Below are 22,561 nucleotides of genomic sequence, written 5' to 3' on the forward strand. Positions count from 1 at the left end.
TTCATAGTTGCCGACCATGCCGTTATCCAGCACCGCGTTCTCGGATCCTTGCACACCTCCAACGACTACCTCCAGTCCTCAAAAGCCGGCGCTGGGGCGTATTCTCCTCCATCCTGGCCAAGCCCTTCTCTGAGGCCGCAACCTGCAGCCAACGCGTTGTCAACATCCGGTCTATCTCTTGACGCAGTGTATGGTGTGATCCAACGAGCGCCCTCGCTTCCAGCAGGCTTGATCCAAGCTGCAGGCCCCCAGCTCTCACTTAATCATCAGCACCAAGAACTGCTGAAACGTGTTTAGGATGAGGCGTGTGCAGCCTGTAGTTTTCGCAGCAGCGGCGTCTGAACTGCTGAAACAATAAAACACACTGAGTTGGTAGGCTTCCATAGATCTCACTTGCTATCAGTTGGTCTGCCGCTGAGGGACGTAAGTCCTCCTCATACATCGCAGTGTTCGCTCAGCGTCGACGCCTTTAGCTTCTTGGTGCAAGACACGAGTCGGCAGCTTAATCATTGACCGGTATGTAAGCACTCAGGCACAATACGAGGCGCCAGCGCTTGATGCCACCATTCTGCTTCTAACCCAACACTCAGGTGATCGATCGCCAACGACCGGAAATCCGACGATGCAGTGGCGCCTTTCGAAGGCTGTGCTAGCCAGCTTGGATGAGCAGTCAGGCATGCTAGTCAACAACTTGTACAGGTCTTGAATTAGGTTGAAAGTGGCAACAAGACAGCGTCAGTAACAAGTAGCTGTGTTTCCATCACGCGACCAAGTCCTTCCAGCCCCAGGCAGTTGGATGACGAGCCTCATGGCGGGCGAAGATACCAGTAGAGTGGTGGGCAACCCTCAGCATTTTTAACCGGAGCAGCTCGTAAAAAGTAAGCCACGCAGAAAACAGCAGCAGAGAAATCCACAACCCAAAAGACTCAGAGTGGAGAGGCTCACTCTGAATAACATCGCACGATAATTCGTACAGGAACTGAAGCGGCTGTAGATTTTCAACTTCATCGCTTGAACACAGTGCACCGACGAGGAACAGGGCGCCAGCGTCAACATCATCATCTTCTTCTTCAGTTCTTGATCGTCATCTCAACTTGACTGGAATATCTGTTCTCCCGTTCTTGTCTCCACTGTCTTCCACTTCCATCAACAGTAGGCGCCCGCTAGGGAGTACAGCATCAAATCTCACGGCAGGTGGCGCCCGACGCAGCAGTCGACTCCACCACTCAGACAGGTGTCTTCCAGTGCCAAGAGTATCGACAATCTGAGTCCTCTCCACTTCCAGCGGCAATTATCTGCCTCTATGCGGCCCGCGGTCTCTCCTCGAGGGCCAACCCACTGCAGAGTCCGACCCTCAGAGCCCAACGACGGCCTTCCACGTGCTCAGGACAGCCTCAGACCGCTCCTGCAGCAGCCACCGGCGCGTCAGCACTTGATCCTCTGTCGAGCAGTGGAGCGGCAGCCGGATCTGGCTGCATCGGCAGCGAACACGGCAGCTTCGGAGTCCTCACTTGAGCTTCATTTTCTCTCCACAACAGCGTCTGAACTGGGGTACAAACAGCACACACAGGTAGCGCTACATTAGATCTCGCTCGCTAGCAGTCGCTGGAGACCTGGAGCGCTCCGCTTACCTCGCTGGCTCCGGTCGCGCGGCGACAGCTCTTGGGCGGGCGCCTTTTCGCTGCTTGCGGTTGTGTCCATTTTTGCAAAATGAGCCTTTTCAAATTGGGTCACATTTTTTTGGGTTCATTTGGTGGAAATGGGTACAATATGCAACACTTTCGACGACGTTACTTATTATAGCTCGACTGATGCGAGTCGGCCAAGGACGAGGACGTCGACGAGGTGGCGACTAGCGACTGCACTTTACTGATGCCGTATCCTCTGGCCATCTTCCTTGCGACTTCAGTCGCGTCCAGCGTCGACGCTTCATGGGCGCAGAAGACGCAAAAGGTGCGCTTGGGCTGGCGCAATTTTCCGTCGTGGGCGATCCTCGTCACTCGCTTGCGCACTTTGCAGGACCGGCACACTGCGTCGAAGCAGATTCTGCACGTTCCGCTGCCGATGCTGCCCAAGCTTCCTCTCGTCACTCGGTTGGAGCACGTCACACAGACGTTATGATCTGTCCTGGAAACTGGGCTCGGACGCTTCTGCTGCATGAGCCACGCCAACTTGGTCATCTGGCCGCACGGCTCGTAGTTGATGGCCGAGAGCAGCCCTTCAGCGGCAATGGGAGGCATGAGGAAGCGCGGCAGCTCTCCACCAGGCTCCAGAATGCTGAACGAGTGGTTGTCGATCACGTTCTCGCTCAACTGGCGGAACATACAGCAGATGGACATGTTGCCGCGCACGACGTTGGGTAGCGCCCGGGTCTGGGGGAAGTCGATCGAGTGCATGAGGTGGTAGCCGATGCGTTCCCCAGTAGCAAAGTGCAGAACGCCGGTGGCTTCCACGTAGACGGAGTCGCGGTTCTTAACGAGGTTCGTGGTCTCGAGCGGCAGGTCGCGCTGCATCCACTTGACGACGACCGAGAGAAAAGGGTCCTCCTCGGTTGGTTCGAGGATCGGGGCGAGGATGGCCGCGTCGCTCACGTCGTGGACGTACGAGGCCTTCAGGCGCATGGAGTCGAGTGTCGGGTTCATCACGCCCAGCATGAGGTCGTCCATTTGGCCAGGGAACGTCCCGACGCTCAGCATCACGGTAGTTTTGTCAGCCGGGGTGGAGCGGAGCGCTTGGCGGTCATCTCGACGCACGTGGACGTGGATATCGTTGCGAGACTTGACGTGCTTCCATTGCTTCGGGTCGACCTGGCGCTTGTCGTGCACCACAAAGCGCTGGTACTGGACGAGATTCTGCTGCACGAGCGTGTTGGTCAGATCCAGCAGCAGCGCCTGGTCTTCGTGTGAGAGCACGAGGTCTGGGTACGGGTTTGACTGGAAGCGCGCCTTCCCCATAGCAGTGGTGCTCTGCTGCTTCCGATGGTAAAAGAGTTGTGGTGCTGCGAGAGATTTGAGTGGGCGGGGGCAGCCCCTGAAGGCGGTCCAACCGCGCAGCGATCCAACCTTCCAGGCATCGCCGATCACGTGCGCACGAAGTCAAGGTGGTCATCTCGATGGGAGCCACCGTTGGGTGTGCTTGGTATCACCACTTCAAAGTCGGACAGTTCAAGGACGCCCCTGACCTTCAGCGTTTCCTAGGATATCGTGAGATGGATGACGAACCCGCGCCTGCTGCCAAACGGAGCAACGATCTACCAGCGCGAGGTACTGAACAAGACTGCGGCGCGGAAAGGGCCTGGTGTTGGCGGTCGTCAGTGCCTCGCGCAAGTGCGCACTTGCTCGCTCTCCACGTGCGTGCACCAGCGTTTCGTGTTGGCGAACGATGAAACTTCAACGGGCGACCTATCAAGCCGTAGCTCAGCTGCTGTGTCAACAGACAGACACTCGTGCAGGTACAGCTCCGAAGACAATACGCCCTACCTGATCGACTTCTTTGAAGGCGTCGGCATCGGTGATGGGATTATTTTCGCATCGAAAGCCTTATACTTTTTCGGAACGGCATGCTAGGAAACATGAAGTTGTACAGATTAATCGCAAAAAGATCGGAGACCAAGCTCCATCTGGCAACCACAAACACGCGATATCGCTGGGTGATGACAACTCTTCGACCCGAATGGTTCGGGAATCCCAAGGTATCCTTGAAGCATTCACTGTCGGCGTGATAAGGCTCCCGCCACTCAGCACCATCGTCAGTGGGGGGGGTCGACATGTAATTTATCTAGCGTCACTCCTAGCGTCGCAATGTGTCTGCTACAGTACCTACTCGCAGAGCGACGACTCGGACGTATCCGAGTGCGAGGCGGTCGAGAACGCCTTGTACGCCTCGTAGCCCACGGCTTGATCCCTGACACGGTATGGGCGACAGTACCTTGCCCTGAACGATGGGGCAGTACGGACATTAGAACTCATAAACGACCGTCCCGTCTACGTGATGCGATGCTCCGCGACCAAGACAAACTCTTCACTACATGTACAAGTACGAACACAAGAATATCGGCGATATTCGGCGATACAGTACAGTATTATATCGCCGACCCCCCTCAACGACCGCGCTCTGCTTGAAAACTGAGCCAACGGTACAAGACGAGGCGCTACTTTCTCATTAATTTAGTAATTCAGTACATTGACACTTCTGTCAAGCCCTTTGCAAGTTTCGCAACCTCGCAGTTTCTATTGGTCCGACCTTTCCAGATTTGCCGGGGCAGACTGTACTCAGATAGGCATCACAGGGACATGATCGATTTACAAATCGATCGAGCTAAATCAGGGTTCTAATCGATCGATTAATGAGCAAAATGGGCAAATTAAGCGGTTTTCACAATACATGTAAACAGGTGGCACGGACAACAGTGATCGCGTGAAAGCTAGCCACATACGCTTATCAAGTACATAATGTGCCTATCACGAATTTCCTCTCCCAGCACCAGCTTGTTGTCCCTGATGGCACCAGATAATAGCTCACAAATGACAAATCGTGCGTCGACTCCCCCTCGACTGGCTCTCACGGTGAACCAATTCGTACCAACAACTTGCCTCTCCGTGTAATACTCGTATAACGCACAACACAATACCGACCCCTCGCATTTATCACTCAGCAATTCACTTCCTACAAGCTCCTTCTCGCCCCCGCCGACTGATGCCATCCCCGAATAAGCGTCGGCGTGTACCACCCAGGTGCAGCGTCCCCGATTGCACCAAGCAGGCGCAGACGCATCGGCTGTGCAAGGCGCATGGAGGTGGAAGGCACTGCCGTGCTCCGGATTGTCAGAAGCTGGTTCAGAGTCGAGGGTTCTGTGTCGCCCACGGCGGCGGTAAACGTTGTGAGGTCAATCAGTGCGGCAAACTTGCACAGTACAAGGGCTTGTGTCTCAGCCATGGAGGAGGGCGACGCTGCCGCTTCGCAGACTGCAGCAAGTTCGTCCAAGTGCGCGGGTGCTGCAAGGTCCACTCGAAGCTCCTAGAGGCGGCGATCACGTCCACATTATCTCCGTCGAAAGAGAGCGATCCATCCACGAAGCTTACTTCAGGATCAGAGAAGCATCCGCTCACCCGAAACGGCCAAGCATTGGCCAGCTACTACCAGGACGGACGATGCGATCGTAAGTATGCCCTCATTTCAGGTGTGTGGATTCGACTACGATTTCTACACTTCCGGCTTGGAGTCACAAACGGGATTGGGTCAAGCACTGGCAATATGTGTATAGCTTGCTAGTTTTCTGGTCTTCACGGCATGTCCGGTGTTTCAGTCTTCCTCGTGAATACCCCCGATGTCTTGCCTGACTGCCCGCAAACATGAAGAACGCTGTGTGTTAGATTTCTTAATTATGGGTGCGTGTTTCTCAATACTCATACTAGGCAGTGACTAAGACACGCATATCCAGGCCGTTCCACGGCGTAGCCTACGTAATCTGGTGATGTAAGAGGAGAAGAATTTCGCGAACAAGTCAGCCTTCGACAACTAAAATGAGCTTCAAGACGAATAGTTACAATATGGCTTACTCCACAAACATGTTGACCAGATTCACTACTAACAAACAGCAAACGCTAGCGTTAACCCTTTCGCTTAACTATACAGTTATTGTCTGTGCGAGCACATCGGCTGCATAATTGCTTTGAAGTTTCCATAACCGAAGGCCTCGCAAAGAGCTGAGTTCGTATCGAACTAGGAAATGCATGTCGAGATGTTACTGTATCTCTTATCCCCGCTTTTTCTTCTGCTGCTACTGCTGCAGCCAATCTAACGTCCTCTTTTGGCAATACAATTGGCGGCAAGCTGGGCGATACAACTTGACCGGAGCGTGCTGTAGTGTCATTGCTTCCGTAAAATCCCCCTGCCAGGGAAAAGAAGCCTCTGGAACCCCACACAGCAGCGCTACCATCTTTGCCCAGCAGACAAGGGCGAACCTTTGTTGCAGACGTCGTGACTGTAACTCGCCCTCAAAAAGAGACCAAGCACAGTCGAACGGCAACCTTTGGAAGAAGACAACACCACCACACACACGAAGCCCCTGCGAAGCTTCTCTCTGCACACACAGCACGTTTCACAGCTTGCATCAGCCACCAGCCATTCCTTTGTGCTTCCCGGTGCTTGGAAGTACTTGGCGGGAGCGAGCCGAAAGGAAAGCGCACACCCGAGCCACAGCCAACCGACGTAGAGCTAAGCAGGAAACGAGATAGGAACACTGTGCATAGTGTACTCCCTAACGCTGACATGTTAGTTGCTATACATGTTAGCTAACTGTTAGTTAGTGTCTAGTATTTTGAGCTAACATGTTAGTAGCGTTAGAGCAAAAGTATGGAGAAGAGTATATGTTTGCACCGGAGGCAGCCGAGAAGGGCGATGTATCAAACTGAACACAATACACCCTAAAAACTAAGAATTTACCATCCAATCTATAATACTTTGAAGAATCTGCTAACATAGGGAAACATTTGCTGGGTGGAGCTCACATGGGGGCTGGCACACCACTTATCAGCGCAGACGATGACCGATTTTAAGAGTGAAGACGACTTAGGTGCCTCCTACCTATGTCAAAGTCCGCGGTGCAATATAGACACCCAGACCAGCTAGTAAATACGCTTTCGTACAGATTACTAAGTAATCTCCTCATGTACCCATTTTATAATGGGCCTACCTTGGCTCACTACTACGGCTTACACGTATGCGCACGTGTATGAGGAAGCGTAGGTTTCTTTTACTTGAGTTAAGTATACTCGAGATCCACGAGTATACTTTAAACAAGATAAAGACTCCAAGTAGCGGGTTTTGGTAAAAGATGAGAACTGCTATTTTTGTTTTATGTTTCTGACTTCCTCTAAATGTAATATTCTAAACTAGGAATCTGCCAACGGCTGGTTGGCAGGATTCTGCTAACATGCAAGTCACTCATTGGCTAAAAGATGCTGCTTTCAGCCAATAGGAATCCTAAATGTGTATTCGTAAATGTATGTAGCCATTGGTGTACCTTACACCAAGGTCGAGGAAGTGTTCAAACCTCTAACAGACATCGCATCTGTTAGAGTAACAAGTGACTGTAGCCACTTGTGCGTGTAACCCCGTTACGCCATCCCCCCGTCAAGGTTAGACGTGCCGGTCCCGGCACGTCAACCACCATTGACTGCTTGGTCAATGCGTGATGTTGAAGAGAGCGCGCTCGTAATGGAACGAGCGCGTCGAAGTTGAAGACCGCTGGCGCAGCAGCGGAGAACCTCTCTGCTGCCGAGTAGCATGCGCGGCAACGTGCGAAGCGCGTCGCTGCCACGGAGGCAGGTACCAATATCTGCCCTCGAAGCGCCTTCGGGTGCTGCTGTTAACAGCAGCGCTCGTATTACTTTCCAGCGTGTAGCGCATGGTGGGCTTCGTACGCCCTCACCATGTCCGGGACGTCTTCGAGCAAGACGTTCCGTGGCTCCCATGTATCTTGGTTGGGAGGTAATCCTCGCCAACCGATACGAAAACGAATCGGTTGCCTGTTCGTTCTCGGGATACTGTGACCAACAATCCACTCAACTATCCATCGCGTTGAGCCGTGTGCGTCACGAATTGGCGGCGGTGGTGGTGGAAACACGCCTCGTGTGTGGTCAACTTGGTGTTGGCCCTGATCTCGCGTCTCCCCACGACCGAGTTCCGGTCGTGGAGTAGTTCCAGTGCTGGGTTCGGCGCTCTGAAGTATCCTCAGGTTGCGGCGGCCTCCCAGGCCGCCTCGATCGTTCCGGCCGAGCTGGACCATTAGCTCGACCCGCTGCTCCAGCGCGACTTCGCGCTGGTGAGGATGACGGCTTCCGCCGAGTCTTCTGCTTCGGTTCAGCCGAGCTAGGTAGCTCGTACTGCAGGTATGGCTTCAGCCGTCCGACGTAGAACGTCGGATGGAGGCGCATACTAGACGGTGTGTCCAGTGTGTAGGCGTTGCCGTGCCGTGCCAGCACAGTGAACGGCCCGATGAAGCGCGGAGCGAGCTTGCTCGCCCCGAAGTCGGAAACTGCATGTTTAGGCAGGTTTTGAGTTGCTAACAAAACCAATGAACCCTTCTTGAATTCATTTGTGTTGCCCCTGCCAACGTTGTCTGCGTTCAACTTCTGTCGATCAACAGACGCTGCAATAGCGTCTTGGACAAACCGAATGACGGCTTGTCTGCGCTGCACGAAGTTGATTGCGTCCGCGCTGAATTCGTTAAGCTCGTTTCTAGCAGTGGGCCCGGTCTCTGCGTTCGTCTTCGCGGTGTCTGTGCCCTGCACAGACCCGTTCTTCTTCTTCTTTTTGCTCTTGTCGGCGTCTGTGCCCTGCACAGACGCGTGCTTCTTCTTCTTCTTGCGCGTAGTCGCGGCTGACACTGTGAAAGTGTCAGCGGCATTCTGCGACTGTTGCGTTGCAGTCGTAGCTCCTCCCCCACTTAAGGAAGGAGCCACCATCCCGAGTAGACTCGGGAGGCGTGGGTGCCTGATGGCATTCACGTAGAACGGTGTATGCCCGGTCGAGGCATGCACCGAGTTGTTGATGGCGAACTCCGCCATCGGCAGGCACTCGCTCCAGTGTTGGAACGAGTGAGCGTAGCTCTTAAGCACGTCTACGAGCACGCGATTCACGCGCTCGGTCTGCCCGTCCGTCTGCGGATGGTCCGCAGTCGACATCGAAAATTGACTCCCAAGAAGTGTAAACACTTCTTGGCAAAGGTGTGCAGTGAAGCGCGGGTCCCGATCCGACACAATGTCGATCGGCATGCCATGGTGTTTGAACACCATGTCAACGAACAGACGCGCCGTCTGCTTCGCAGTCACTTCAGCGGGTACCGCAGCAAGATGTACCATCTTGCTGAAGCGGTCAACAAAGACCACAACGCCCGTGTTCCCCTGGCTGTCCGGGGGAAGACCGAACACGAAGTCCAAAGACATGGACTGCCAACACTCTCGTGGAGTTGGTAGTGACTGCAAGGGAGCCTGCGCGAAAGGCGCAGGCTTCACACGTTGACAAACCTCGCAAGCACGGACGTACTTGCGCACCCATCTGTACTGGTGGGCCCAGTAGAAGTCTCGCGTGAGAAGAAGGTATGTCTTCTCACGGCCCGGATGCCCCGCAGTCGGTGCATCGTGATACTTGTACATGATCCTGAGTCGCAGGCCATGGTCATTGGGCACGACAACGCGGACCGCGTTGTCGTCGACTGCACTATAGAGTAATAACCCGTCGTGCACCCGATAACGGTGTGCACGAGCACGAAGATGCTTCGGCAACTTCTGACGAGCTTTGTCAGAAGGCGCTGAGCCGTAGACCAGCAAGAGCTTCGCGTCCGCGTCGTGCGCGTACGCGACCTTCACGTCGTTCAACAGTGACGACGTTGGGGTGCTCGATCGCATGGCGTCAATGGCATTGACGTCGGCATCAGTCGTGGCGTAGTCAGGTCGACGCGAGAGCGCGTCGGCCACCACATTGAGTCTTCCGGGTGTGTACTCAACCCGGAAGTTATACTCTGCGAAGAATGAGAGCCATCTCGCCATCCGTTGCGAGATGTGCTGCGACTTCACAGCCGTCCGCAGCGACGCGTGGTCCGTATAGACCACGAACGGTTTGCTTCCGAGTAGATACACTCGGAACTTCGCAAGTGCGTACTTCATGGCAAGGAGCTCCTTGTCATGAACCGGGTAGTTGCGCTCAGGTGGCTTCAGCTGACGCGATTGGTAGTAGACGACACGGTCACGGCCCTCGTGATCGTGCTGCATCAACGCACATCCGATTGAGAAGTCGGATGCGTCGCACACAACGTGGAACGGGCGATCTTGGTCGGCCACCGCCAAGATCGGTGCTTCCGTCAAGCCCCGCTTGACTGCATCAAAGGCCTGCTGACACTCAGCAGTCCAAACCCACTCGGCGTCCTTCTTCAGGAGCTGTGACAGCGGGCGTATCATGCCCGCGTAGTCCTTCACGTACTTGCACAAGTACGTGGCCAAGCCAAGGAGCTGCCTTCGCCATAGGTCTTCCTCCTATTATCAACGTATTTTATCACTCCAATAGAAATTCTATTATCCTCTATTTATACTCCAGTTTATCAGTTTTGAAAATTTTTATAAAGTTGAGCTCAGTCGGAAGCTCCCCAGGAATCTCTTCCGGAAGTACGCCCGCGTACTCCCGTAAGATCTCGAGTAGGGACTCGTTTTCAACAAGTCCCAGCTCTGCTCTTCAAAGCGCTCCTTCTTCGTCTTCGCACTGAGAGTGTCCTCGCTCTCAGTGGTGGTCTCCATGAAGAACTGCCTCAGTTCTTCATTCTCGCTCTTCGTTCTATCGGCGTCCGAGAGAATGCATATTTGCTCGATGCGTCCATCGCGCAAGTCACGCGCGAAGCGCTTCCAGCTCATGACTGGAAGCGAAGTCAACTCCGACGCTTGCGTCGGAGGGTTAGCGAGAGTCATCTCCCTGTACCGGAACCCGGCACAGGTACGCGTCAAGACGTTCAACGTCTCGACGTCCGGCTTCTCTGCCTCCGTCTGCCCGGGAGACATTTCTTGTAGCGTCTCGGCCCCAGGACGAGACTTGCGCAGCGACCTTCGCATGCGCCGTCTTCTTGTCCTGCGGAGCCCGGCTCCGCATGACTCTTGACCTCGTCCAGGCCCAGCCGTGGACGGGTGTTCTTCTTCAGTACCGCCGGCGGGTTCATTCCGCGGGCGAGCGACTTCAAGCCCGGCTTGGTCGCCCGGCGCTTCGTCGTGCAGCCCGGCTGCACGACAGCATGCAAGTTTTTCCGGTGCGGGACGTTTGCAACCGTCCGCACCGCTTGCAGCGTCGACTCCCGGAGTCGACACGCCATCTTTACCTCGACGCCTGTTATTGGCAGAGCCCTTTATTACTAGGGGTGCGTCGACTCGGGGAGTCAACGCGAAATTCCTTTTCGCAGCGCCGGTTCCCGGAACCGTCGCGACTTTAATACCTCGACGCCAACCATTGGCGGAGACCCCCATTACGTAGGGTGCGTCGGCTCCCCGAGCCGACGAATCAAATTCGTCCAAGCTATCGAATCCCGGAGTCGATGCGACTTCAATACCTCGACGACAACCATTGGTGGAGACCCCCATTACGGAGGGTGCGTCGGCTCCCCGAGCCGACGAATCAAATTCACCCAATCCATCGACTCCCGGAGTCGACAGCGCTTCGTCACCTTGGCTCTTATTATTGGCCAAAACTGATCCAATCAGATTCGCGTCAGCCTCCACGGCTGAGGCGTGTGACTCGCCTGCGTCATCCCTGCCCCTTGAACTCGGAGACTCTTCCTGATTCGGGTGTCGATCTCCGAGATCAACACATTTTCTCCTTCAGCCGTCGGCGGCGACGCCGACGCTTACTGCTCTTGCGCGCGTGCTCGCGCGCGCCCAGGGCGCTCCGGGACAGCGGCATTAGGCGCTGTCTCGAGTGGGGAGTCGCACGCACCGACAGGTGCGTGCGTAGCGGCAACAGGGTCATCGCTCACTGTTCCGCTGTCGCGACCGAAGCGCACGAGAGTGCGCTTCTCCCAATCGATGACCGGATCATGCCGTGCAAGCCACGGCATGCCCAATACAATGTCAAACTTATCGTCCAGATCCAGGACGATAAAGGTCTCGACAAACTCTTGATCTTCATACGTGAAGCGCACGCGTACCATGCGCTTCTCGGTTTTAACGATGGCACCCGTTGCCAATCGAACTTCCAACATACTTCGAGGTATAATTACCTCCTCGAAGTCAAGCCTTGATAGGCTTCGCAGTCGAACAAAGTTGTTCGACGCGCCCGAATCAACCAAAGCACGAAGAGAGTTGCTCTCTCTTCGAAGACACGTCCAAGATGACAAGGTTCGGTTTGTCATCATGCATTTTTGTTTTTGAGAAGGGTCCTCACTGGGGTGCTGCAGTCCTCAGTGTCGCATGTCCGAGTTGGACACGCGTGACTGCTTCACCAGTAGGGCGCCCCGCGCCTACTGGGTTCCATCGTTTTTTGTTTGTCCGCGACGATGCCCGGCATCGCCGCGTCGACCACCATCTCGGTGCACGGGTGCCGTGCACTCTCGGGCATAGTGACCGATCCTTCCGCAACGGAAGCATCGTGCATTACTTCCTTGTTGCTGTTGATAATCAGCAGCCGTTGCATTCGAGAGGTCCATTGGTTCCGGACCTCCCGCAATCGCGACCGGAGGCGGTTGCAGCCTCGGCGCATTCGCATGCAGTTTAGCCTGCCTCAGACTAAACCCCTCCTGCATTGCAAGAGTAATTGCAGCTTCGAGAGTACTCGGGTACTCACGGAAGAGATAGGTCTTCACAGGCCCATCTCTCAGTCCCTTCACGAACGTGACGACCTTGATCGCCTCGTCGATCGGATTGGTCACGATGTTCGAGACCAAGTACCGTGCTCTCTGAGCGTAAGCATGGACATCATGCTTGCCCTGCTGCAGGTCGAGGAACTCCGCCCTCGACCGGAACTCATTTTGCGGGGGCTCAAACGCTTGTCTGAGCTCCTCCTTGAAACCCTCGTACGTGCTGAAGCACGTAGGATCAGAGAGTCGGCGTCCATACGCCCAACTTCTTGCACGTCCGCCAAGGCATGACATGGCGAACGCGACCTTGGACAACGGGTTGACGATACGTCGAGCCGCAATGGCAGTGTCGAGTTCGATAAGCCACCGGAGGAGAGGCTCGCCCTCTCTTCCAACGTAATTGCTCACGCTGAGCTTCAGCGATTGCGCGCGCGGTGTCGTCCCCGACGACACCGTGGTAGACGAAGCAGCATCTCGCTGCTCCCTCATGATGAATCCCAGAGCAACACCATGTTGCTCTGTCGGCGTTAGCGTACGCAGCATCGTAGCTACAGCCGCCTCACCAATGACTGTTGACAGTCGTTGGAGAGCTTCCCACTCTGGGTCCGACAGGTGGGGACAGTCAGCGCGTGCAACGTGAGTTGCAGGCGTAGTGGAGCTTTCCATGGACACCTCCGTATCCATGGGAAGGTTCTCAGCTCCGCGTTCGTGCGGTGACGTACGAACTCAGGTAGTCGGTCGTTGGACGGACTACAAAGTGTTACCAGGTGTAATGGGCCTACCTTGGCTCACTACTACGGCTTACACGTATGCGCACGTGTATGAGGAAGCGTAGGTTTCTTTTACTTGAGTTAAGTATACTCGAGATCCACGAGTATACTTTAAACAAGATAAAGACTCCAAGTAGCGGGTTTTGGTAAAAGATGAGAACTGCTATTTTTGTTTTATGTTTCTGACTTCCTCTAAATGTAATATTCTAAACTAGGAATCTGCCAACGGCTGGTTGGCAGGATTCTGCTAACATGCAAGTCACTCATTGGCTAAAAGATGCTGCTTTCAGCCAATAGGAATCCTAAATGTGTATTCGTAAATGTATGTAGCCATTGGTGTACCTTACACCAAGGTCGAGGAAGTGTTCAAACCTCTAACAGACATCGCATCTGTTAGAGTAACAAGTGACTGTAGCCACTTGTGCGTGTAACCCCGTTACACATTTCCTCCACTATACAGTGTAGCTAACATGTGTAGTTTTCAACTAACTGTTAGTTAGTATCCAGCAGAATCAGCGAACATGTTAGTGGAGTACACTAACTGTGTATCAATACGCTAACGCCCTCTTCACGCAGCAGAGCGATGTAACAAGAGGTACTGGAACAAGTGTACACTGAAGTATAAACAGCGTCAGCAGCAGAGCGGACAATACACACATGCAGCGAGCCACACAAACACCACCGAAACCTCGTCATGGAAGATTTTTAAATGGGTCTTATGCAGAACAGGTCTTGGATTTGATTAGAGCGTGCTTTTTCGTTGAACTTGTGATTGGATCACATTTGCCATGCTTTGACGACATAAGTAGGAAAAGTCCCAGTCTCACTTTGAAACCTCAGCCGAGCGCCTACCACGACCCAAGCTTCCTAACCTCTGTCTGCGCCTCGGTGATGCCAGAGCCACATCGCCACGGACCGAGGCGTTGCAGCACCGCGGGTCGCTGCCCCTGCAACACCGCAACGGCATGCGTCGGACGGAGGAAGATGAGCAAGATCCTCGCCTTGAAGAGCTCCAGGGTAAGCGCAAGCACCACCAGCAGAGCAGCAAGGAGGCCATGGGAGAGGCCGAGAAGATGCAGCAGCACCATCGTAGTGGGCAGCAGGTGGGCAAGATGCGTCAGGAGAGCACAAGCAGTAGTCGGCCAGGAAGTGGCTTATGGAATCGATGGGCCATACTGCGCTGTGCAAGCTATACTATTTGGTGGGCGAGGACGCGAAAAGTGATGTGGTGCAGCTGAAGATGCCGTCCGTCGCGGTAAGAACAGGTGACGCACAGACCTGTGTGTGCACTCGTGCAAACGGAGGCGCTCCACATGCCTCGTGAGTGCGGAGCGCGTCAAGTCCACGCAGGTATCCGGATACATCGTTGCTGCCCCTGTTGTCCAAGTCGGCGTAGCTGACCGCTGCGCCGTGCGCCACTCCTGCCACGTGCTCAGGCTGCCGCCGCCGTTGGGCTCCGAGTCGAGCGGAAACGCGCGCACCTTTGGCTGACACCGTGAGCGAGCTTGGCTCCCGCTGGCAGATGTCTACAGAGGCTGCATCGGACGTCACGAGACGTGCCAGTCCTGTCGCCGCCGCCGCTGCTGCTGCTGCTACTCCGTCTGCTACTCCGTCTGCTGGTAAGGTTGGTCGCAGTGCAACATCTTCACTTTGGAGAGTTTGTTGCCGTGCTGCGGCTGTGGCACCTCGCTACGAGCTGAAACGCTATATATTTCTCCTAGTCAAGCAGGAGTGAAACATGTCGATCACATGCCGTAGCTAGGCTACATAATTCTAAAGTACATGTACCTGTTACTTGTTGGTAAACTAATTTTACAAGATAGGTGCTAATTGCCAACAGTAGAGTGTCGATGCTGAGAGTGTGAACGGAAACCAAACCAGGTGTGCACTGCTTTGACTAAAAAAAAACTCCAGTCGCGAATGGGATACAATGCACGCACTGCAGCAACTGCATTGGACTTTGAGCACCACTAGAAACATGAACAGCGTGTGCTATTGCAGATAATGAATCTTGCTGTCAAGAGAAGTAGGAAAGGGAGGCATGTTCGACTGCTGCGGCGACTCGTTCTACCTATCCGATACAGTGCAGTAGGTGATAGTCCATGTAAGCAGTGAATACAATGCTTTTGAACACGATCTACTGCCAAAATACCTATTGAGCCAAGGTAACCGGCCAAAATGCACACCCTTTCACGTAGATACAGCACCACGAACTGTTGCTAGAGTAGGAAGCCGAACGGAGCACGCGCTAAGGAACCCAGTCATGCCATGATCCAAAGCTGCAGGTCTTTTGATTCGGTCTCACAATCAGCATGTTCAAATCCTGGACCTGATCTGCATAAGAACCAAAATTTCGTCATTTCTTCCCTCCTTTTGAGTCTAGAACTCTTTGTCCATTCCGAGTGTGAGGAGAAGAAAGAGGTCAGCAAACAACGTGTAACACACTAAGACGAGCATTCCCCCTGTGAAATGTAACCATCTCCCTCCACAAATAGAGCCCTCCACTTCCTTGTCTAGGGTTACAGGAAGCCCATTAGACGAAGTTGGTCGCAATACCTACAAAACTCAAGATGTGTGTATAAATCTCCTCTCCGCTTCCTGTCAACCTTGTAACAACTTAGTAAACTTTGTTCCAGACGTGCCTCCACCGCCCGTCGCCTTGCTGATCGATCTCCCTCGGCGGACACAAGGCCAGAAGACAACACCCTTGCACGCACACTGTCCTCGCTACAGTTTATTGCCAGGTGAGCTCGTGATTGGTTCAAAAGATGGACCACAGTTTAGTCTAACGTCACAATCCAGCCGCTGGACCGTACTTCATCTCTGTCCATACAAACTTCAAGTTATCCAGACACTGTCGTTATCCACTTGCATATCAAAACCCAATCAGACTGATAGCGGAGCCCAATGGCGTCGCCCTCGCCGACTACGACGACGCGCGCGCGCTCCATCCAGACGCTGGACGGCTACGTGAGTCGCGGGCGCGCGCCGCCGAGCTCCGTGCCGCGCGACCACGCGACGCTGCAGGACTTCGCGGCGTTCCTGGAGCTGCGCCTCAAGTCGCAGAACGTGTCCTTACTGCGGCGCGTCTTCGCCGACTTCCTCAACGAGCAGGAGCACACGCTCGTGCCCCTGATGCGGCAGGGCGTGAGCATCATTACGGTGTTCCCCGTGCTGCGGACGAACCCCCAGCGGCGGCGGCAGGCCCAGCGGCTGCTGGCCAAGCCCAAGAGCCACCTCGACCCGCGCGGCTGCGTCTTCCTCTACCTGCAGTACCGCGCGGCCACGAGGAACATGGCGCTGCTCAAGCACATGTTCCTCGAGTTCGTGGGCCACAAGGAGGCGTCGCTGCTGCGGTTCGTGGAGAGGGGCAACGAGGTCATCAGCGTCATCCCCTTCGAGCTGCCGCGCGTGATCCTCCCAGCTCCAGCTCCTGCTGCACCTGCACCTGCAGAGGCGGCTCCAGAGCAGCAGCTAGTAGAGTCCCCTCGGGCGGTGGAGGCGGCAGTGGAGCAGCCAGTTGAAGCGGAGAGGAAGAGGCGGAAGACGCGCTCGAAGGAGCGGAAGAATGTCAGGCCAGCGGAGCCGAAAGAATTGGCGACGGCGTCTGCAGTGTCGTCGGAGAAGCAGCGTGCAGAAGTGAGCTCCAATCCGGGTGCAAACCAGGGGAAACGAGAGAGACGTAAGAAGGTCGAGACGCAGGACGATGCTCCTGCTACTCCTGCTGCTGCTACTGCTCCTGTTGCTACACTGCAGCCAGACGTGGCTGTGGCTGCGGAGCCTGAGCGTGATCAAAACAAACGGCGAAGCAGACGCCTTAGTGCTGCTGCTGTTGCCTCTGCCGTCGCCTCCACCACCACTGAGTCTGCTGCCAGCGAACAAGACCATCAAGAGAATACTGGGGCAACAGCGAGTTCTGGATCGGGGGATGCAGACGCGAGCCAGGTGAAGCGAGGAAGGCGCAAGAAGGTTGGAAAGAAAGACAATTGTGTTGCTGCTACAGCAGCTTCAGTTCCTGTCGCTATACAGCAGCAAGTTGTGACGGAGGCTGTCGATCCTGAGCGTGTCGTTAAACGACGAAGCAGACGTATTAGTGATGCTGCCGCCGCAGCCAACACTGAGCCTGCTGTCAACGAAGGCAATCAAGAAAGCAGTGTGCCTGATGCTCCCAGTGCTGCTGTTGAGTCGGCCCCAGCGCGTGGCGAGAAGCCGAAATCGAGCACTGCATCACAAGAGAAGGCTGCTGCCACACCAGTGGAAGCTGTAGCCCCTCAGGCTGCCGGTACACCTCCAACTACTGCTACCCCCGTCGAAGCGCCGCAGGACCCTCCGAAGGCCAAGAGAGGACGAAAGCGCAAAGCTGAAGCAGACAAGCAGAAAGATGGCTCACACACCGCTGTGAAATCACACAAGAGGGGGAAACCAGTCATGAGCGAAGCCATGTGCCGCAGCCAAGAGCAGTTGACGCGCAAGATGGAGGCTTTCGAGGCGCAGATTCCGTGGGAGGCGGTCTTTGGTAATTTACCGCTGCCGTTCGAGGAGGAAAAACACCCGGAGTTGGCCAAGAAGCTCCACCGATTCTGGCACAAACACTCGCGCGCTGTGTGGGAGCGCAAGTTCTGGGCCCCGATGTCTCGTAAGATGAACGCCTTCGCCTTCAACAAGCGCAACAACCGCCAGATTTCCGCCAAGAACGCGTTTGAAACCATCATTCTGGCTGCGTACGAGCAGCTCGGAGCCGCCTTCTTCGTCAGGCTGGATATGCAGCAGCCGCGCCACCCTGGTTGGTGGTACCGAAGCCCCGTCGTAGCTCTCTTCGCTCTCCAAGAGGTCAAGGGTGAGGACGCGGTCTGGGACTACGTCAAGAACGACGCGCTCGAGCGCTTCCCCGACTGCAAGCTGCCGATTCCGATCAAGGCTACGAACTACGGCGCAGTGCAGAACTGCCACAAGAGCGCGAGTGAATCCATGTGGATGGCTAACCACCCGCTGACCCCAACGTGGCTGGGCGAAATTGCTGCACTCAAGGCGAAGCAGCAAGCGCATGGAACTTCTGGTGAAGAGGCTGGGGTAAGCCAACCTTCAAGGGGACCTGATCGTGAGCCGGAGAATGTAATGACTGTGATGGACGCACTTGGCTTCACTTGAGGGAGACGCCGTGTGAATTGTGGATATGTTGAATTTTTACATGTCATCTTCAGCTCAGTGAGAGCAAAAACAGGGGTTTACAATGAACAGGTTGGTAAATGTAAGTAAGCTTGTTTGTTTATTAAAGATAGATGGCTACACGCACCAACATTGGTTTGTCTAGCCTGCCTACCGGTAGCAACTTTTTGATGAGCAACTGAAATGTTTCACTCAGGGATCTTTATCCATCAGCACTTTATCATTTGGGGCCACAAACCTGTCAAAGAGTTGGACTTAGCACAGTACCGTAAGAAGTACCGTCGATAGCCGATTGCTGTCCAGGTGACCGGTACAGCGTTGCAGCACAGGTGTCAAACTGCAACGCAACTCAAGAAGCGGAACGCGTCGCAACGAAGTCTAAGCTAGGCACGTTTTGCGGTTTCATTACAGAACTGCTGCAGATACGCACATGTATCAAACCAATTGACTAGTAGTCCATTACGTACTTACTCCAGGACTTCGTACGACCGCAAAGAAATATCACGATCCAGTAACACCACATTGGATCGCCATCGAGTTTGCTCGTCAGTATATGGGGTACATCGAGCAAGCATATTGTAAATTACCAGTAATTATTAAAAATAAGCTATGGCAAACCAGCAACGCATCCGAAACGACTTAAGCGTGCCCAAAATTGTGCAACCTCCGAAGAATGGCTTGAATTACCGGTGTGGAACGTTTGCCACAGGACAGCACCCAGTTGCTTGCATACTCATGCCTTCGCTGCCAGCAAAAAATAAACTAGCGCTGCTTGTGTGCCGTCCTAATTGTTTTTCAAGATTAACAGGCGCTGCCAAGGTGTAGACGCGGTAGTTAATCTAAGTTAGAAATTGTCGCGGTTTAGAACGTGATGTACCCCCTCAACTCAACCCAACATATCGATGATGTGCTCGTGCAGGCACTCGTCTACGGTAAAAGTTCCGCGGTAGATAACACTTACGATCGTTGTGTAATTAACCTAAATGCACCTTGTACACACAAGTGTAGATCGAGTTACCAGTGACAAGCATTGCCAAAGGGTGTAGCTTCAGCCGTGTTGTGCTGGTAGTCAGAGCAAGGCGCCATCGATTCAGGAAATAAAATTAGGACCGGTCTGGCGTTCGAGTCATCTATGATTGCATTAACTACTACGCGACAAGTTGCACGTAACATTACCGTAGTCTAAGCTTGCCAAAAGCCTTTGCCCACTGGCTTGATCAACTGTTTCAACCTTTAGCCGTGCATGCAGTTTGCAAATATAGACGGTAAGTAATTCCAATTGATTTGTTGCTGTTCTTGCATTCATTCGGAGCACTTCAAGTCGTCATGCAGTATAGGAACGGTTTTACAGATACAAACTGTTGGCCTAATAAGCAGACCCGGTTGGCAGATATTTACAGGTTCCGGCGTAAATAATTTTGTGCAAGGCATTTCACTATCGGTGCCCAGACGTGCTCAGCAGAAAATGTTGTATAGCTAAAATTCAGTGCTGCTTAGGTAGAGGGCCCTTTTCAGGAAGCTGAAAGCAGCGAACGAGAACTCCTGGAATGACATTTAATTAGGAACAGCCTACAGCGACACCAGGACTTTATAGTTCTAGTTACGTGCTTCTTGGAAATAATAGAGGACCTTTTAGAGCTCTCCCACTAAAGAGTTGATGCAAGTGTCAAATTCCGCTACGACATTTATTGTGCTCAATAGCTTCCTCTCTTCGATGCCTTTGCGTCACTTATTGCTCGTTTTAGCTATAAACTAAACTTATTTTAATACTGCAAGCAGAAATGGATCCGAGGAATGTTTTGTTACATGAAGGAGCTTCATAAAGCTCATACGCCTGGACAGCAATCGGCTATCGACGGTACTTCTTACGGTACTGCGCTAAGTCCAACTCTTTGACAGGTTTGTAGCCCCAAATGATAAAGTGCTGATGGATTTGTGGCCCCTTTTGATAAAGATCCTTCACTCACTGAAGTAGTGCTCGATTACCCAGTCCTGAATATCCGAGTCGTGGACCGCCATGCTACCCGCGGCTCGAGTGCAGCCTTCACCTGTGACTCTGTGAAGTAGCAGCACAGCTTCAAAGTGGCCGCCCAATGCTGCGTTGTCCATTGCTGCAGTCGTACAACCTTCACCCCGATTCTCATGCAGCCAACGAATCGTCTTCACATCACCACTTCGAGCTGCGTTATCCATTGCTGCAGTAGTACAGCCTTCGCTCCGGTTTTTGTGTAGCCATTTCACAACGTCCAATGCTCCAGCGGCAGCCGCGCCGTCCATTGCAGCACTGGTGCAGCCTTCAGCTCGATTATGCTGTAGCCACTTGACGACTTCGAGATGACCGCCGCTTGCCGCTCCATCCATAGCAACCGCCTTCTTGTCGATTTTAATGAAGCCACTGTACTACATTCAGGTGTCCTCCAGTAGCGGCTCCGTCCATCGCTTTCATGCTGCAACTTTCACATCGATTATGATGTAACCATTCCACCAATTCAAGATGCCCATTGCTTGCAGCGTCATCCATTACATCCTTTGTGCAGCCTTCGTTGCGGTGCTCGTGCAAATATTGCACCACCTCCAAATGTCTGTTTCGCGCCGCAGAATCCATGGCGTCCGTCGTGCAGCCCTCAGTTCGGTTCTCATGAAGCCACCAAACGATTTCGAGGTGGCCATTAGCTGCGGCTCCGTCCATCGCGTCTGTCGTGCACTGAGGTCTGATCGGCTTCTCCTTCTTCACTCCATCCGGGTATATGGCTGCATAGTAGCAGGGAGCTTTTAGAAGCTTTTGTTTCTCCTTTTCCCGCTTTTGCTGCCGCCAGTGGAGCGCGAGTGCAACCGCTTCCTTGCCCATTTCATGTGTATACTGAACGATTGCTAGATGGTCCGTTAGCCGCCGCAATGTCGATAGGTGTTTGGAGTTTCTCGGCTGTGTAATCGTAGATTCCGAAGAGGTTGACCCTTGGATTGACCCCGAGCTCCGTGTAAAGCCACTCCACAATATCCAAACGTCCATTTCTTGCGGCAACGAGCATCGTTTCTTCAGACAGATAATTGCTGTAGTGCTCTCGTTCAAATACCCCCCAAAGTGTTTCGAGCGTCCTGTCCAGTCTCTCCTTTTCTCTCCACCTGCCAGAGGTTTGTCCACACAGGCGAAAAGATACTTGGCTACCTCAAGATGGCGCTACACTGGCCTCTGCACCGACATTGGTGATATGAGGACGGCGCGTCATGTTAACAGCGGTATGAGTGCTCTCACCACCGCTGTGGTAGCCATCTTCGCTCTCAAGATGGGTATCATTGTGATAATCCTCAACTTCTCCATCGTATTCGATCAACCAGCGCACAACTTCCATCTGACCCTTCTCCACTGCAGCCACGAGCACTCCTCGGTCAAAGTGCATTTCTTCCTCCTCCAGATCTTGCTCGTACAGCCTCTTCACCTCGAGGTGCCCATTTGCAGCAGCTTCCCTAATATCAACCTCAATCTCTAGGCCGATCTTGTCGTCCAGCCACTCGAAAAACTCCACATTACACATCACTGCCGCAGCCTCGAGACTTTCCTTCTCGTCCCTGTACTCAACGTTCACGTATTTGTAGAGCCAAAGAGCCATCATCTGGCAACCCGCACGAATGGCGTTCGCTGCGTCCTTGCCTCACCACATCACGCGTCTCGCGAGGCCCTTCTCTTCCTCAGTTTTCTCATCGTCGCTCTCTAATAGCTCGTCGTTGTCATTATCTAGGAAGTAGTCCAGGATCTCCATGTCCCCCACTGCCGCGGCCTCCTCCACTACTTTTCGAGTTACGCCAAACCCACCTCGAAAATGATGGAACAGCCATTTCGTCATGGCTACATCACTGCGCCTCTCAGCTTCCCGGAGCGACAGGTTGAATTGATGTCGTTGATAGAACTCTTCCGACTGCATCAGGCCCCGAATGGACCAGGACGAGTCTTGGTCGAACTTGGCTCTCCAGAATGCGATCCAGCAGCGTCAGCGACCCGAACTTGCAGGGTTTGGCCAGTGGGAGCTCCACCGACGCGTCCGCAAACATGGATACAATCCGCTCCACATGGTGAAGGGCTTCAACCTCGGGCTTTGAGCGAAAGATCAGCGTCACAACCAGCAGAGATGGCACCATTGCAACCGTGTGTCCCTTGATCGTGAGTGCAGCCATTTGAGACTGCCTCGAACAAAATGATACTAAGCCACCATTTAGAGTTATCGAGATAATAGCGCTTGAAAATTGGCTGCTATTTTTCGTATCTAAGTGAAGTTTCGAGAAAGGGCCCGATTTGTGA

The 22,561-nt window shown here is 53.7% G+C and overlaps 5 protein-coding genes across 5 annotated transcripts; 2 read left to right on the forward strand and 3 right to left on the reverse strand.

The window, feature by feature from the left end:
* Positions 1 to 1,790: 1,790 nt before the first annotated feature.
* Positions 1,791 to 2,954, reverse strand: PHYSODRAFT_505025 (hypothetical protein; the record flags this gene model as incomplete). The annotated part of the gene is made up of 1 exon (XM_009529990.1): positions 1,791 to 2,954. The coding sequence occupies one exon, from the start codon at positions 2,952 to 2,954 to the stop codon at positions 1,791 to 1,793; it is 1,164 nt and encodes a 387-aa protein (XP_009528285.1).
* Positions 2,955 to 4,731: 1,777 nt separating this feature from the next.
* PHYSODRAFT_379993 (hypothetical protein) lies at positions 4,732 to 5,007 on the forward strand (the record flags this gene model as incomplete). Its single annotated transcript, XM_009529991.1, has 1 exon — positions 4,732 to 5,007. A coding segment is annotated over one exon (276 nt), but the record flags the coding sequence as incomplete, so codon positions are not given.
* An 8,934-nt stretch (positions 5,008 to 13,941) lies between these two features.
* On the reverse strand, positions 13,942 to 14,478 carry PHYSODRAFT_286170 (hypothetical protein; the record flags this gene model as incomplete). Its single annotated transcript, XM_009529992.1, has 1 exon — positions 13,942 to 14,478. A coding segment is annotated over exon 1 (221 nt), but the record flags the coding sequence as incomplete, so codon positions are not given.
* A 1,530-nt stretch (positions 14,479 to 16,008) lies between these two features.
* PHYSODRAFT_508721 (hypothetical protein) lies at positions 16,009 to 18,249 on the forward strand (the record flags this gene model as incomplete). Its single annotated transcript, XM_009529993.1, has 2 exons — positions 16,009 to 16,578; positions 17,560 to 18,249. 2 exons carry the CDS (start codon positions 16,009 to 16,011, stop codon positions 18,247 to 18,249), a joined length of 1,260 nt encoding a protein of 419 aa, XP_009528288.1.
* Positions 18,250 to 20,226: 1,977 nt separating this feature from the next.
* PHYSODRAFT_332908 (hypothetical protein) lies at positions 20,227 to 22,437 on the reverse strand (the record flags this gene model as incomplete). Its single annotated transcript, XM_009529994.1, has 5 exons — positions 20,227 to 20,667; positions 20,753 to 21,018; positions 21,521 to 21,878; positions 21,930 to 22,181; positions 22,225 to 22,437. 5 exons carry the CDS (start codon positions 22,435 to 22,437, stop codon positions 20,227 to 20,229), a joined length of 1,530 nt encoding a protein of 509 aa, XP_009528289.1.
* Between the last annotated feature and the right edge of the window lie 124 nt (positions 22,438 to 22,561).

The sequence above is a fragment of the Phytophthora sojae genome, assembly GCF_000149755.1.
Source record: "Phytophthora sojae unplaced genomic scaffold PHYSOscaffold_5, whole genome shotgun sequence".
Classification (NCBI taxonomy): Eukaryota; Oomycota; class Peronosporomycetes; order Peronosporales; family Peronosporaceae; genus Phytophthora; species Phytophthora sojae.